Here is a 15,651-nt window from a genome sequence, read left to right on the forward strand (position 1 = left end):
GGATGTGCATTCTTGTTGTCTTTGATGTAGTGGTGCTACATTCTCCAATAGTCTCTTTCAAATTGTTTCTTGCTTAAAAAAATACATATATATATATGTATATATATACACACATATATATATTAAACTGCTTGAAACTCACAAAGGGTTGCAAGAATCTCACAGGCAACGCTAATGTATGTTTCACTCAGAGATTCTTTTTCTTGTCCACTATCCCAATAGGATCTTTTGTAGGAAAAATTTAATTCAGTATAGAATTCTTTTCACATTCTATTGTTATCTCTTTCTAGTATCTTTTTAAAAAATTATTTTTTTTTGACTGCGCTGGATGTTCAGGGCCGTGCGCCGGCTTTTCTCCCATTGCGGTGCGCAAGCTTCTCCTTGTGGTGGCTTCTCTTGCTGCATGCACGGGCCCTGGGAATCGCAGGCTTCAGTGGTTGTGGCTTCAGCGGTCGTAGCTTGCAGGCTCTAGAGTGCAAGCTGAGTGGTTGTGTGCTGCACAGGCTTACTTGCTCCATGACACGTGGGATCTTCCCGGACCAGGGATTGAACCCATGTCCCCTGTATTGGCAGGAGGATTCCCAACCACTGGGCCACCAGGGAAGCCCTGTATTTAGTATATCTGCAAAGAGGTGGCATTTGGGTTACCTGCTTTATTTTCCGCAATAAGTAGAAATACACTGCAGATCACTTGCTTATCCATTTCTTTTCAGGTAGCTTGATGTAATTTTAGTACTATTCTAGGATTTTTCTGGCTATATTAAGTATTATATCCCCCCAAATTAGATAAACATATCTTATTTTTAAAATGCTGTTACTTTTTTAATTGGAAATATGTTAAATTTATAAATCAATTTTGGAAGAATAGTTTTATTTATTATAGATGAGACTTCTCACCAAAAACAATTAAAGAGTAAACCTGTTTGTGTGTTTGTATGTGTGCATATAATAACCTGAAAACATCCAAGTAGGCTTGTGGATTGAAGTTATAATTTACCTTTGTGTTATACTGATTCTTTAAAAATTGCTTTAGAGAAAACAATCAATACAACTGACTACAGGATTTCCATCAGAAAAATGAGAATTATTTACCAGGTGTATTTTGTGGTTGAGATTAATTGCCTGAAATAGGCTTTCATTTTTTACAAAATATGATTTTACATTAGTAGATGAAAAATTATAAAACAGCCTTAAATTTTATAGGCAATTAATTATCAAATAATTACAGTGGTAATACATATGATCCATATTTTTGTGCATGGCTAAAAAAAGACATTAAATGTTGGTACTATGTTATATGAACACATTTTTCTTTAGTGATTTGTATATAGAGCAATATTCATACAAAGAAGACCTATTTCCTATACACTCATTTTAGTATCCTTCACAAATGGTTTTTCATATTTTTTAGAAATTCTGTTTTCTTGACTTTAATATATTTAAAATTCAACTTGAATTTTATGGACCAAGAATTTAGTGATATTTTTCTAGCTGCATACTAATTTTTATATGACTCTGAAAACTCTAACTTTGTAAAAATAACCATTTCTATTTAACATCTTTAAAAACCAGTGATGAAAGCATTCAAAATTACCTTCACTCTCAAAAACCAAAACCTTCCCACACCCTTTATGTGAATAATAATTCCATTGAACGTATTTGTATTGTTAAAAAGTAACATTGTGATATTAATTAAATACATCATCTCATTCAGTTATTTTAAAATGTGAAACTATTCTTCTCAGTTACTCCCTTGATGGTTCTTTTTGTGTCATCTAAATGAGGAGCCATGATTATTTATCTGCTGAGTCTCAATTTGCCTTTAGAACGAGGGCCCAGTAGTACTCGTGTGAGCATTCTAAGTCGCTTCAGTTGTGTCTAACTCTTTACAACACTATGGACCATAGTCCACCAGGCTCCTCTGTCCATGGAATTCTCCAGGCAAGAATACTAGAGTGGGTTGCCATGCCCTCCTCCAGGGGATCTTCCTGACCCAGGGATCGAACCCACGTCTCTTAAGTCTCTTGCATTGGCAGGTGGGTTCTTTACCACTAGTGGCACCTGGGAAGCCCCCCAGTAGTACTGGTGAGAGTTTATTGGGTGGGGAACTCTTACTGGCTTAGGTAAGAAGATGCCTGCTTGTATCACCCATACATGCTGTTGGAGCTGAATTGGCTTCCATTGTAATTTCACCATCCCCACTGAACACAAAGTCATTCTCAAAACTATGTTTCAGTAAATAATCCTGTGCTTTTCATGTGACTACATGAATGTTATTCAATATTGAGACTTCCAGTTGTTTCTGCTGTCAGATTTTAAAAGATAAGGTATTTAAGAATTCTTAATTAAATGGTGCCCAGATACCTTCAGACTTGACTGACAGATATTCATGCACAACTTTATTACACAGAGCTAGTAAGGTACCCTGGGGGACTCAGTGCTGTTCCAGAAAACAAAGATATCTAATGAAAAATGTCTGAGCTTTTCTCTCAGGGATTCATGTTGACATTAAAATTAAAAGAAATACTGGGGAAATTCTACATGTTTAAAATTTATCAAGGCACAATGTTTCAATACTTCTTACTTGATTTGTCTCTGCAGGTACTCAGCAAGAAAGACAATGTTACTTCTAAATTGTGGGCTCAAAGTGGACAGCAAGGTGCACAGTGGAAAAAAGTGGAGCTGTTTTTAGGTGTTCATTCCCATATACAGGTTTGTAATCCAAGTATTAAGACGATGATTGTTTTGTTAATTTTTTTTCTTTATTTCCTCTACCCCTGTCTTCTGGTCTCTCATTCCCATTCTGATATGTTATATGAATGCTTACCACTCCATATAGCATTTTCCATAAGGAATTTACAGTTCTGGACTGCCCTAATTTTGTTCCCAATGAGACAACCAGATTTCTAGGAACATTTAATTTTAGTGACAATGATCATGCCTCCACAATCTCACACACCACTCTCTATTTTGCAAATATATTCTCAGAGACTGTAGAGTAATTACCTTCATTTATTTCAAACTTGATTAAAGAGACCCTTGAGGTACACTGCATTGTTGAACCTTATTAAAGAAAACAGGTTTACTTGACTGAAAAATATTTTGGGAAGTACAAAATTGTGTGATGCTGTATTTGTCTTCATGTAAAATACAATAATATTAGGGTAAGACCTGAAAGTAAAGGAAAAGAACTAATGATACCTCGATTAAAACATTTAACCCAAAGGTAATTATGTGACAAGATATTTAATGTGAATTTTATTTTTTATGGATTATCTGGCAAAAAAAGAGCTTCTAGGATGTGTTTTTTGCTTTTCGAGTTTTGTTTTGTCTGACATGAAGGGATATTTATTGGAAAATAATGCTTAACTGTTAAGATTTAGATTGGATAAGGGAAAGTGAGAATCCAGAGCCATTTATGTCATTTTTTCTTAGTTTTAAGTGCACAAGTCTGAATTCCTTGAATTTGCACCATGTGTATAGATGGTATACTATCTTTGCTAATGATTGCATTTCCAGTCCTTTATATAACAGCAAACGTAGTCAAATCAGCAGTGAATATTCAGTAACTGTATCTGCAGTCATGTGCCATATTTGATAGATCAGCCCATTTCAACTCCAATGGAAGCACAGGCTAGATATAGCTCTTTAAAGACACTGGTACTTGTAACTTCCCTGGTTATTCAATGGTTAGGACCTTGCCTTCTAATGCAGGTGGTATAGTTTCAATCCCTGCTAGGGGAGCTAAGATCCCGCATGCCTCCTGGCCAGAAAGCCAAACATAAAACAGAAGCAGTATTGTAAAAAAAATTCAATAAAGACTTAAAATAAAGAAGAGGTAACATTTTAAAATAAATAAATAAAGGCATTGATTCAGCATTATCCCCAATTTCTTAGAATGTTAGGTATAATAAATCCGTCTTGCTGGAACCTAGTTTTCTGAAGGATCATTTGTAGATAATTTAGGAAATGCACAAGAAATAAGTTCAACTTGAGAATAAGAAAGATTGGACAGCAATATAGTGGCCTTGCACTGTGTGAAATTTATTATTAAAGGATCCTACCTGTTTAACCTTCAAGACCTTTTAACAGGGGCAAGAAGAATCACCAGCAAGAACATGTAGAAGGTTCAGCTGCTGCCAGGCATCAACTTCCACTTCAGGAAGTGGATTCTTAACTATTCTGTGCAAGTAGGATATTTGCATAGTAAAATCTTGTTCAAAACAACATTAAGAGGGATTTAAGCAGAGGAATCAATTATTAATTTAGTCTTTCTGAAATTTAATTTTTCATATATTGGAATTTACAGAGGAATATGTTCATGTTGTTTGAATCTTAAGATGAAATTTTAATGGTTTGTTAATATTTGATATTTAATGTGATTCACTCATTCCTTCAATAAAAGCATATTAAGAACCTACTATGTGCAGGAAAGCACATTACTATGCACTGGAGAAATAGTGATGGAGCATATGTATTGTCCACTCTTCTTCCATTTTGACAGTATCATTCTCTTAAGCATCAGAAACATGAATGTCTTTAACCTTTGAGTAGAAGTATATAGTATTTGTAGAAATTATGTACTGAGTCAGCACTGAGTCATTTTCAGAGTTATATTTGAGAACCACAATTTAATCATAATCTTTAATTATAATAACTTTATAACTAATCATGTGCATAGCACTTACTAAATGCTAAGTACTCTTCCATGAATAAAAAATTCAGTCCTGTAATGTTATAAGGAACTTACTATTATTATCTCCATTTTATAGATTAGAATACAGAAATACTTAGAAGTTGGGTAACTTGCCCTTTTTATATAACTACACAATGGCAGTAATAGGCTTTAAGTACAGGCAGGTCAAGCGCAAGTCCATAATACAGATGCTATGCTTTATTGCTTCCTATGTTTTATAAAATAATTGCCCCAACTTTTATTGTACTAGAAAAAATATACTTGTGCTTTTAAAAATGTTTAGTGACATTCAGCATTAAAGTCTATGGAATCTTAGCCAACATTGTGTGGAGCGTTGACATGTAAGTGATAATTTGACTATTGGATTATGGCAAAGTACCTAAGGTTGTATCTATAGGATGACAAATATATGAATATTGAGATACTCTTAGAATTATATAATTTCTTAATCAGAAGCAATGCATTATGTATTTAAGTGGTCAGATACATTCAGTAATTGAATATCTGTTTCAGTTTGTGTATCCATTTGTCTTGGGCTTAGTTTTTCTTATAATAACATTGTCTTTATACTTCTAATTTCACCTCTTCTTAATCACAGCCAAGCTCTTAATAGATCTTAAAAATTTATTTTTCTTTTCCAGTACAAATGCTATGAAAAAAATAATTTTTTCCTTTTATGTAACTTTGATACATGAATTTATTGTATATAAAATGTATATTTTTATAATGTAAAAGATGTGAATTTTAAGTTATTATCTTAAAAGGAAAACACTTAGGTTTTTCATATAGTATAAAAGTATATCATATCTTAAGGCAAAATTACTTACTTCTTTCAAGAAAAATAGTTGTTTAGATTTGGTAAAAAGATGTTTGAGAGTTTGATGACAATAAATAGGTATTTCTTATTAACTCATCTCTAACTGTCCTAAATTTGCTTTAAAATATATGACAATTTCCTGTTAACACACAAATGCATATTTAGCTTGCAAACAAATTTAATAGAAACTGTCTGAATTAGTTTCACTTAGAAAACTTTAGTGAGTACTGTTGCTCCTATTTTCCATTATTTCCATCAAAATCTATAGAAGTGATATCTCACTGACCAACAGTGACACACTTGAGAATTTTGTTCACCACATGCATTAATTAAAGGCAAATCACAATTATTTCAAGTCCAAAGAGGTGGCCAGTTTTTAAAAAATTCATAGTTTTGAGATTTGGTATGTTTTTGATAAACACTAGTTGAGTTGAATAGATCAGAAAAATGGTAAGAAGTGGATAAAATAAAAAAGAAAAGTATGCTTGTATCTTCTCTCTCTAGGTACATCCTGTCACCTGGCTGGCCTCCTACTTCTGTGTTCATTGAGGCTCTCAAGTGCCCAGGTCTTGTTTTGGCCCTGAGATTTACAGAGGCAGCAGTGATAGGTGACTCCTGCCCATTTCTTAGGCCCCATGTTCAAAAATCTAGACAAGAGGCAATAGTGTTGCTACTCACACGCTCTTATGTGCTGAGTATGGTACAGATCTTCAATATCCCTCCAACTTCCTGGGTCAGTTTCATCATACGGATTGCAGGATCATTTTTATCAGATTCAAGCCTTGTGTTCTGTACTGTGTTTACTGTTTGCCCCAGGTTTTGAATTCTATTTTTAAATTTTTAAACAATGTTTATTTGAGTGTATTGCTTTACAATGTTGTGTTAGTTCCTACCATAAAGCGAAGTGAATCAGCTCTATGTATGTATATATATTCCCTCAGTTTCAGATTTTCTTGCTATTTAGGTCATCGCAGAGCATTGAGTAGAATTCCCTGTGCTATAAGGCAGATTTGCATTGGTTATCTATTTTATACATGGTATCAAAAGTGTGTCCAAGCCCAGGTGGCTCAATGGTAAAAAATCTGCCTGCCATTGCAGGAGACATGGGTTTGACCCCTGGGTTGGGAAGATCACCTGGAGAAAGAAATGGCTACCCACTCCAGTATTCTTGCCTGAGAACTCCCATGGACAGAGAAGCCTGGAGGGCTAGAGTCCATGGGGTAGCAAAAGAGTCAACATGACTTGGCAACTAAACAACTTCGATAGTCTATGTACGTTGATCCCAGTCTCCCAAGTTTTGAATTCTTGATGAATGAGTCTACTGATGCTGGTTTTTTTTTTTTTTATTGTTGTTTTATTTTTTTCTTTTAAAGATTATCTTCAGGGCAAAACGTGGTATCAGTTACATAGGAGATGTAGCAGTGGATGATATTTCCTTTCAAGATTGTTCCCCACTTCTAAGCGCAGACAGAACGTGTACTGCTCAAGAATTCACGTGCGCTAACAGGCACTGCATTGCCGAGGACAAACTATGTGATTTTGTGAATGACTGTGCTGATAATTCAGATGAGACTCCTTTCATCTGTGGTGAGTGCACATGCTCTGTTTCCTTCTTGTCGTCTTTATCTCTACAGCCTCCCTCCCTGCGATGGGTTCATTGATGAAAAATACAGAGTGTACATAATTGGAGAAGCCTAGGCAAGTAAGGTGGTTTAACCATTCAAATACATTTTAATGATTCTGAATGCAATACTTAATTTACTTAAGTCATTTAAAACCTTAAGTCATTTGAAACTAGTCAGTGACTTTGTGTTAGTGTCTGAAGAATTGGAGGTTAACTGGAAAACAGATGTCTTCAAAGACAAACTGAATTGAAACAAGTATTTTCTACATGAAATAAATTTTGGAGAAGACAAGCCAAACATCCATCAAAGCCAGCTCATGCAGGGTTGATGAGCCTTGATGCTTTGATGTATTTCTGGGGATTGTCTTTCCCTTGAGTCAATTATGATCTGGGAGAAGTGGATTTAAAAAAAAAAACAATATCCAGATAATGTATAAAATTATCTCCTAAGGGAAATATATATCAGCTGTGTAATATTGTTGTAAGAGATCGACTTGTAATAAACAGCACCTATTAAACCACCCTTAGCTAAATGGGCCATATGTGCTCATCCAGGGAAGTCCATGAAATGGTGCAACAGAGTCCTTTGTTGCCTCATTTCACTGCAAATGAGGGGAATACAATTGTCAAAATGAAGGATAACAAATTATTCCACTATTACTAGTAATAATTTCAGGGCTAGTGTGTTAGTTTGATCTTTTTTATCTTTTGCCTCTTGAAACCAAATCTGGAATCACAAGAACAACTTCAGTATAATAAAAGCTCATGTTTATATAGAACTTTCAACTTTTAAAGCCCTTTTATCTATGAATCTCCAATTGATCATCACAGAAACCCGAGGGGTAAGGGAGAAAGGTATTAATTATTAGTGATTTCCATGGATAAAGCTGCTGACAAGAATGGCTGAGATTAGGTCAAATTTCATAAAATTGGCACTGTCAGAGTTGATCCAAGTTTCTGGGTACTTTGGTTTATGATTCACTGTTTTGCCAAAGCTATAATACCATACCACCTCTATGTACAGCTGAATCTTAGGAAAACCAAAGACCTTATCGATGTGGAAATCTTGTTTCTATCTGATAACTGTTTCCTCAGTTGTGGATTATGTCTTATAATATCCATTGTTACTAGTATAGAAATCAAGCAAAACTGTTTGGCTAATCTTATATTCTTAATTAATATTTATCTGTATCTTATGAATATTATTTGCTGCATTTTAGTCATTTTCTGCATTGAATGCTTTTCCATTTCCTTCATTGTCATTTTCATATGAGTATCTCACAAATTTGTTAGGTTATCAGTCAAACAGAACAGATATTATGTTCTTGAATTTTATTTGTGATGTTGCCAATTTATATCTTTCCCAAGGTATGATTTAATGCATTTTTTTCAATGTTTACAGTAACATTTTATTTCTGGCTGAATTTTACTCTTTGTGTTTAGATAATACTGTTTTGAATATTTCTAGGCATCTTCTATCTGTGTTTGGAAGGGGATACTGATATACTGGGAGGGTCAGAGAAATCACTGAAATTTGTTGTCTTGGTAGCTCTTTTGTATGGAAAACTAAGGACAAAAATCATTACAAGCCTTTGGAGGGAAAGTTGTATCAGAAGGTGCTTTTTGGTGAACTAATTTCCCAGTCTCTCTATGATTTGAATGGGCTATGATATCAGTAATACTGGAGTAGAAAGGTGAATTAGTACCCGATATTACATAAGAAGAATATTTTTTCAGCTCCTTAGAAAAAATAACCAAGTTACAGCAAACCTTAAAAAAAAAACCAAAAAATCCACATTTCGACATTGAATCTTATTACATGAACATGATTTCTTTTTATATAGCACTGCTTATTTTATTATGTATTTAAAAACTTCAATTATATTCCTATATTAATGGTTTTAAATGTTTTAATTACAAGTGGCTAGAACCTGCTGTATGAATAATTAGTGCTGTTATTTTTCCTCCATATACTATAAACTTTGATGCTTTAATTAGACCCAGAAGAACAGGAAGAAAAGCTTTAAAAAAATCACCATAGCAACTGATTTCAGAAGTTTGGCTGACAACCAACCAAGAATTTAACCTTAAGTTTCATGATCTTTGGAACTTGTATGTGCTTCTTTTGTTTCTTTCTTTTTATTTATTTACTTTTTGAGATGCTAAGTAAAGGCTGAACAAATATCACAACTCTAATAAAACTTCTAAAATATCATTTGGTATAAATGTACCACCTAAGAATAGAAAAAAAAAAAAAAAAGAAAACAACTGAGCTATTTTTTAAAGATGTAGACTATTTCTGACAGAGGAAAATAAAATAATCCTTTATAAAACAAAGTATCTGTGGCTTTAATTTTCTGTAGAGCAATATAGGCTCAGAAAGCAAAATTTGGCTGAAAATTGAAATATTACTTTTTATTTTGTGATATAAAATACAGGACATAGTCAAAAAGAAAATGATTTGTGTATCTGAGAAATCTGAAATCTTAAACATTTTTTTTCCCATTGGTGTAGAGGCTCCTTTTCCTATATATTCCAATTAGCATATTTATTGTTGGTATGCAACTAAGAGTATCTCAGGGAAACTCAAAATAATTTAATTCTGAACTGTGATTAGCAAAGATACAGGATATTTGACCAGCATAATTATTTAATAATCTGAACTTAATGGGCACTTGTATTAATAATGTGTATTTCTAACTGCAGACATCTATTTCAAGTACATACAAAATTATTAAACACTAAATAAATGTCAGTAATTTTAAGTGGATTAAAGTGACATGGATTAATCCTTTGAATTAGTCTGGAAATCAGTTCTAAGGCAAAAGCTAGAAAAATCCCTGTTTCTTAGAAGACATGTTTAATAACCCATGGCTCCCCCCCAAAAAATTACAGTAAAAGTTAGAATATGTTTTAAATAAATAATAGCAATAATGCAATAAAAAACCTGTGGTATTTAGATAAGGAAGTGCTTAGTGAAAATTTTATGTACTTAAATTCTTACATTAGAAATTAATTAGCTTGCAATGCAAATTAATGGAATAGACCACAAATGTCAGATAGAGAGAATTTGGAAAGACTGATAACATTTTCAAGAATCCATCAAGAATGAGCAAGAGAGGTAGAGAAGACAGAAGCCACACAGAATGTGTGTGTCTGTATGTATGTATATCACAGAGGGTGGCAGAAGGTGGGAAATGATATATTTTGTATGAGAAACTATAGAGTAAATTAAAGGAGATTAAAAATGGAGAGCAAATTGCAATATTAGGGAGCTTAGGATAGGTACAAAAAAATAAAAAGGAAAAACACCTTGTTTCCTTGTAATGAGAACTCTTAGGATCTAATCTCTTTATTTCAAATATGCCGTACCGCAGTGCTAGCTGTAGTCATCATGCTGTGTGTGACAGCCCTAGTGTTTATCTTATAACCCGAAGGTGATCTGGGACTTAACTGACACTTATTCCCCTTCCCCACCTTTCTAAAAGTTATCGGCATCCTAATGTGTATGAAGCAGACTCTTATTGTAGTTTTGATTTGTCCTTCCCTAGTTACTAACAGTCTTAATCATCTTTTCTTGTGTGTAATGGCTCTTTGCATGTCTTCTTTGGATAAATGTCTATTGAAGTCCTTTGTGCTTTTCTTTATAGGATTATGTACTTTTTCGTTGTTGAGTTGTAGGAGTTATCTATATATTCTGGATATTAAGCCATTATTGAATATATGATTTTCAAATATTTTTTTCTCATTCCGTAGGCTGTCTTTTAAAATTTTCAATAGAATTTATTTTTTATTTTTTTATTTTTATTTTTATTTTTTTATTAGTTGGAGGCCAATCACTTCACAACATTTCAGTGGGTTTTGTCATACATTGATATGAATCAGCCATGGATTTACACGTATTCCCCATCCCGATCCCCGCTCCCACCTCCCTCTCCACCCGATTCCTCTGGGTCTTCCCAGTGCACCAGGCCCGAGTACTTGTCTCATGCATCCCACCTGGGCTGGTGATCTGTTTCACCATAGATAGTATACATGCTGTTCTTTTGAAATATCCCACCCTCACCTTCTCCCACAGAGTTCAAAAGTCTGTTCTGTACATCTGTGTCTCTTTTTCTGTTTTGCATATAGGGTAATCATTACCATCTTTCTAAATTCCATATATATGTGTTAGTATGCTGTAATGTTCTTTATCTTTCTGGCTTACTTCACTCTGTATAAGGGGCTCCAGCTTTGAACCAGTCCTAGAATTTATTTTTTAAAGGACTTGTATGTTCACAGCAAAACTCACCCCCATGCACGCACAGCCTCCCTTCGGCTAACATTTGTTACACTGGAGTTGTCATTATCACATTATCATTGTCATTATCACAGTCCATAGTTTACATTAGGGTTCCCTCTTGGTGAAAGAAGACCAAGTGTTAGACACTTGGAGATAAACAGTAAATCAAACTCTTATACTCAGTTACTTTATAGTAGCCTTACTAAATTCATTACCAATATTTTTAAACACATTTTTTCTTATTGGATGCAGTGTTTTCAAAAATATCATTTTTTAATATTACATTTATGTGCAATTTGACACAGCTGAAAATTTCCCTAAACTCAGTTACTCAAATTTTGGTCCACAGACAAATACCATTTTTGTTAGAATTCAGGCTCCACCCCAGACTTATAGATTATAAACTGCATTTTAACAAATATATATATATATATATGTATATATATATATACACACACACACACACTAAAATTTGAGAAACACTCATTTAAACAGACAAACATTTGAAAAAGTTTTCTTGTGAGAAGAGAGAGCTATGATTTTATTCTTTGTTGACACATACAAATATATCAGGATTGTATAAGGGCAATAGTTAATGTTTTAAATATTGAAAGTGATTCTGTATATTTTAATGAATTTAATTGATTCATTCATACTCTAGTCAAGATTTAATTGTTGTATATATGTTTAATTGCCTGATATAATTTATTGGCAATTTTAAGAAATTTTAAAGGATGAACATTTGTGTATTTATTCAGAAATATTTATTGAGTATCTGTCATGTGTGAGGGTTTCTTCTAGCTATTTGGATTAATGCTATGAACAAGTACAGACAAATTTCCTGCTCTCATGAACTTGCATTATGGATGGTGGTAGTGCAGGTGGACACAGACAGAACAGAGTAGGTAAAATAACACAGTACATTCGTAAGGATAAGTGCTCTGGCACAAAAGTAAAATAGGGAAAAATGAGAAAGAAAATGCTTGTAGTGATGGTTACAGTTTTAAGCAGGGCCACCAGAGAAGTTCTCACTGAGAAATTAACATTTAAATAAAGAATGAAAAAACTGGGTTTGAGCCAAGTGATATTTGAATATATTTGAATGATTTTTTTAAAAATTAAAGAATATTTTAAAAGCCAGCAACAACCAAAACACAGCCCTTTCTGTATCATCAGCACATCACTAACAATTTCCTTTGGTTTCTGTGAATGTATAACTCTAATTCCCCTAAACAGTTATCCTTCCTTTGAGTTGACTCATTTACACCCTGAACATTCTTTCTCATTTGTTATAGCAGAATTCTTTCTCTTTTTAAGTAAACTGATGACTGTTGGAGGGAGAAGGGGCTACTGTTTGATGCTATGATATATATATATATATATATATATATATGTGTGTGTGTATATATATATGTGTGTGTGTATATATATATATAATGTTTTACTCACTGTAAGGTTATATTAGGGCTTCTCTGGTGGCTCAGATGATAATCTGCCTGCAATGCAGGAGACCTGGGTTCAAACCCTGGTTCGGGAAGATGCCCTGGAGAAAGAAATAGCAGCCCACTCCGGTATTCTTCCCTGGAGAATTCCATGGACACAGAAGCCTGGTGAACTACAGTCCATGGGGTCACAAAGAGTCAGACATGACTGAGTGACTCACACATACACACACAAGGTTATATTATGAATGTTATGTCTCCATCATATCCAGTACTTCACCTAAAACTTTTGAGCGTTTCAGAATTTGTGCTCAGTTGTGTCTAAAATGAATTTAAAGGTGTAGACTGCCTTTGTGAGAGTGCAGCAGTGTCCACCATCATAGGCACCAAAAACCACTGACCTAGCCTTGCATGTTGGACATTTCCTTTTCATTTATTTATTTGATAAACACTGGGCATCTCTAACATTAATATAAGTGACCTGGAGTGAAAACAAAGAAAAATAAGATATTACATGAAGAATTGTTGAGCTTCTTGTCTAGCTAGAGAAATAGGTGCCTAAACATTCACAGTGTGAATGGGCACTAGAGTAAGTACAAAGCATTTTTGAATGGATAAAAGTGGGAGAGAATATATAAATATATAATATATAAATATAAATTAATATATTTATATCTAATAAACATATATAAATATATACTCCCAACATGAACTTTCATAAACTTTACATCACCTTGAAAACAACTGGTATATTCATCATACACTATGAATAGCTTTTGTTTTCTTTGGGAGATTATGTTAGAAAGTAGGTCAGGTATCATAATGTTAATAAACCAGGCCTTCTGTGAAGGATTAGCTATCTTAAGCTTCAGGAATTCATTATTTGCAGGCTGTAGTCAAGTGACTGGAGCTCAGGAAACTTTCATTGTCTTTCCAAAATTATTGACACTGATCCCCACTCTCACCAACTGTTTTGTAAGTGACATGCATTAGAATAATATTTTCCAAATTATGAAATCAGGTAGTCATCAGGGAAGACAGACTTCTATGTGAGGTGTTTCTCCAGATCCTGCAGTGTGAATTTTCAAAAAGCTGATACTATAAATAGAATTTTTCCAAATTCCTTATGCCCCCAATTTTTTTAGTATGGAAACCAATATACTCTTTGTAGAACAATTGTTTTGTGTCTGTGAAACAGTTTGGAAAGTATTTGGAGAATTTATTCCCACTATTTTAACAAAATAAGGTGATAGAAAGGATATCATATCACAATTTCTTATTGATATAACACAATAATAATTGACAGATATCATTAACGTTTTTGAAATTTAAACTTTGAAATATTAATGAATTAATAGGAAAAGTTACATAGGTATTACAGAGAAATTCTGTTAGCCTTCATGCAGTTTCCCTCAATGGTTACAGTTTATGTAACATATAATATCAAGACTAGGAAACTGACATTCGTTTAATGTGTATGTCTTGTTCTCTGGAATTTTATTATATGTGGAAACTCTTGTAATCATCTGTGTAATTAAACTTTTCCATCTCCACAGGAATCTCCCCTGAGATCTTCCTTTGCAGTTATATTTACTCCTACCATTCCAAACCTGGGAAACCACTACTTTGTTCTCTACCTCATAGTTTGTCATCTTGAGAAAGTTATGTACATGTGTAAATATACCATGTGACCTTTGGAGACTGTTTTTTATTTCATTCAGCATAATCCCCTTGAGAGCCATCCAAGTTGTTGTCTGTTTATTTGTTTTTATATTGCTGACTTATGTTCCACTATGTGGAATGTACATAGTTCCGCTTAGTACCATTTTCCAGAGTGGCTATACCATTTTATGTAACCACCAGCAATGTGTGAGAGATCTGTCTACGTTGTTGTGAGCATTTGGTATTGTAACTATTTTATTTTTATTTTTGCTCTTCCTATCAGTATGGAATATCTCATCATGACATTTATTTGCTTTTCCCTAGTAGCTCGTGGTGTTAAACATCTTCTCACATGTTTCTCTGTCATCTGTCTGTTGTCTTTGGTGAAATGTTTCTTCATGTCTTTGTCCCCCATTTTCTAAGCAGATTTTTTTCAAACTGCTGGGTTTTCAGAGTTCATATGTTATAGATGTAAGTCCTTTGGCTGATATGACTGGCACATTACATAGTGTGGCATTTAGTGGCACTAAGCTTTAGATTGTTTTTACGATCTCTCTACAGGGAAAGAGTAAGCAGTTTTGTTTTGATGAAGTCCACTTTATTGATTTTTCCCTTTTGGGATCATGCTTTTGATATGGTAAAAACAATTCACTGAGTTTTAGATTCCAGATTTTATTTTTCTAAAAGTATAGTATTATATTGTACATTTAAATGTATGCTTCATTTTGTTAGTTTTTTATATAAGATGTGAGATTCAGGACAAATTTTAATTTTTTGCAAATAGTTATTCAGTTGCTTCATCACCATTAACAAAACTGACCTCCCTTCCTGTAACTGTATTTGCATATTTGTCAAATATTAGCTGGTTGTACTTGTGTGGAGCTATTTTTGAGTTCTCTATTCTGTTCCATTGATCCATGTGTCTGTTCCATCATCAATGCCACATGGTCTTAGGAACTAAAGCTTTATCATAAGTCCTGAAATTAGGTGGAGCAAGTCCTTCTATGTTATTTTTCTTTTTCAACTAAATAGCATAAGTTATCCCAGTTTCTTTGGCTTTGCTTTTGCATTAAAAAAAATCATCTATATATCTATCAAAAGTGAAATAATTTTGATAAGAATTTTATT

The 15,651-nt window shown here is 33.5% G+C and overlaps 1 protein-coding gene across 3 annotated transcripts in view; it reads left to right on the plus strand.

Annotated features, from left to right (window-relative positions):
• Positions 1-15,651, plus strand: part of MALRD1 (MAM and LDL receptor class A domain containing 1) — a 522,662-nt gene that overhangs the window by 191,673 nt on the left and 315,338 nt on the right. For all 3 annotated transcript variants that reach the window (XM_061126168.1, XM_061126170.1, XM_061126169.1), the window contains exons 24-25: positions 2,602-2,712; positions 6,887-7,100. In XM_061126168.1, coding sequence (XP_060982151.1) covers positions 2,602-2,712; positions 6,887-7,100 — 325 coding nt within the window. The remainder of the gene's footprint in view (positions 1-2,601; positions 2,713-6,886; positions 7,101-15,651) is intronic.

The sequence above is a fragment of the Dama dama genome, chromosome 23, assembly GCF_033118175.1.
Source record: "Dama dama isolate Ldn47 chromosome 23, ASM3311817v1, whole genome shotgun sequence".
In the NCBI taxonomy this organism is placed as follows: domain Eukaryota; kingdom Metazoa; phylum Chordata; class Mammalia; order Artiodactyla; family Cervidae; genus Dama; species Dama dama.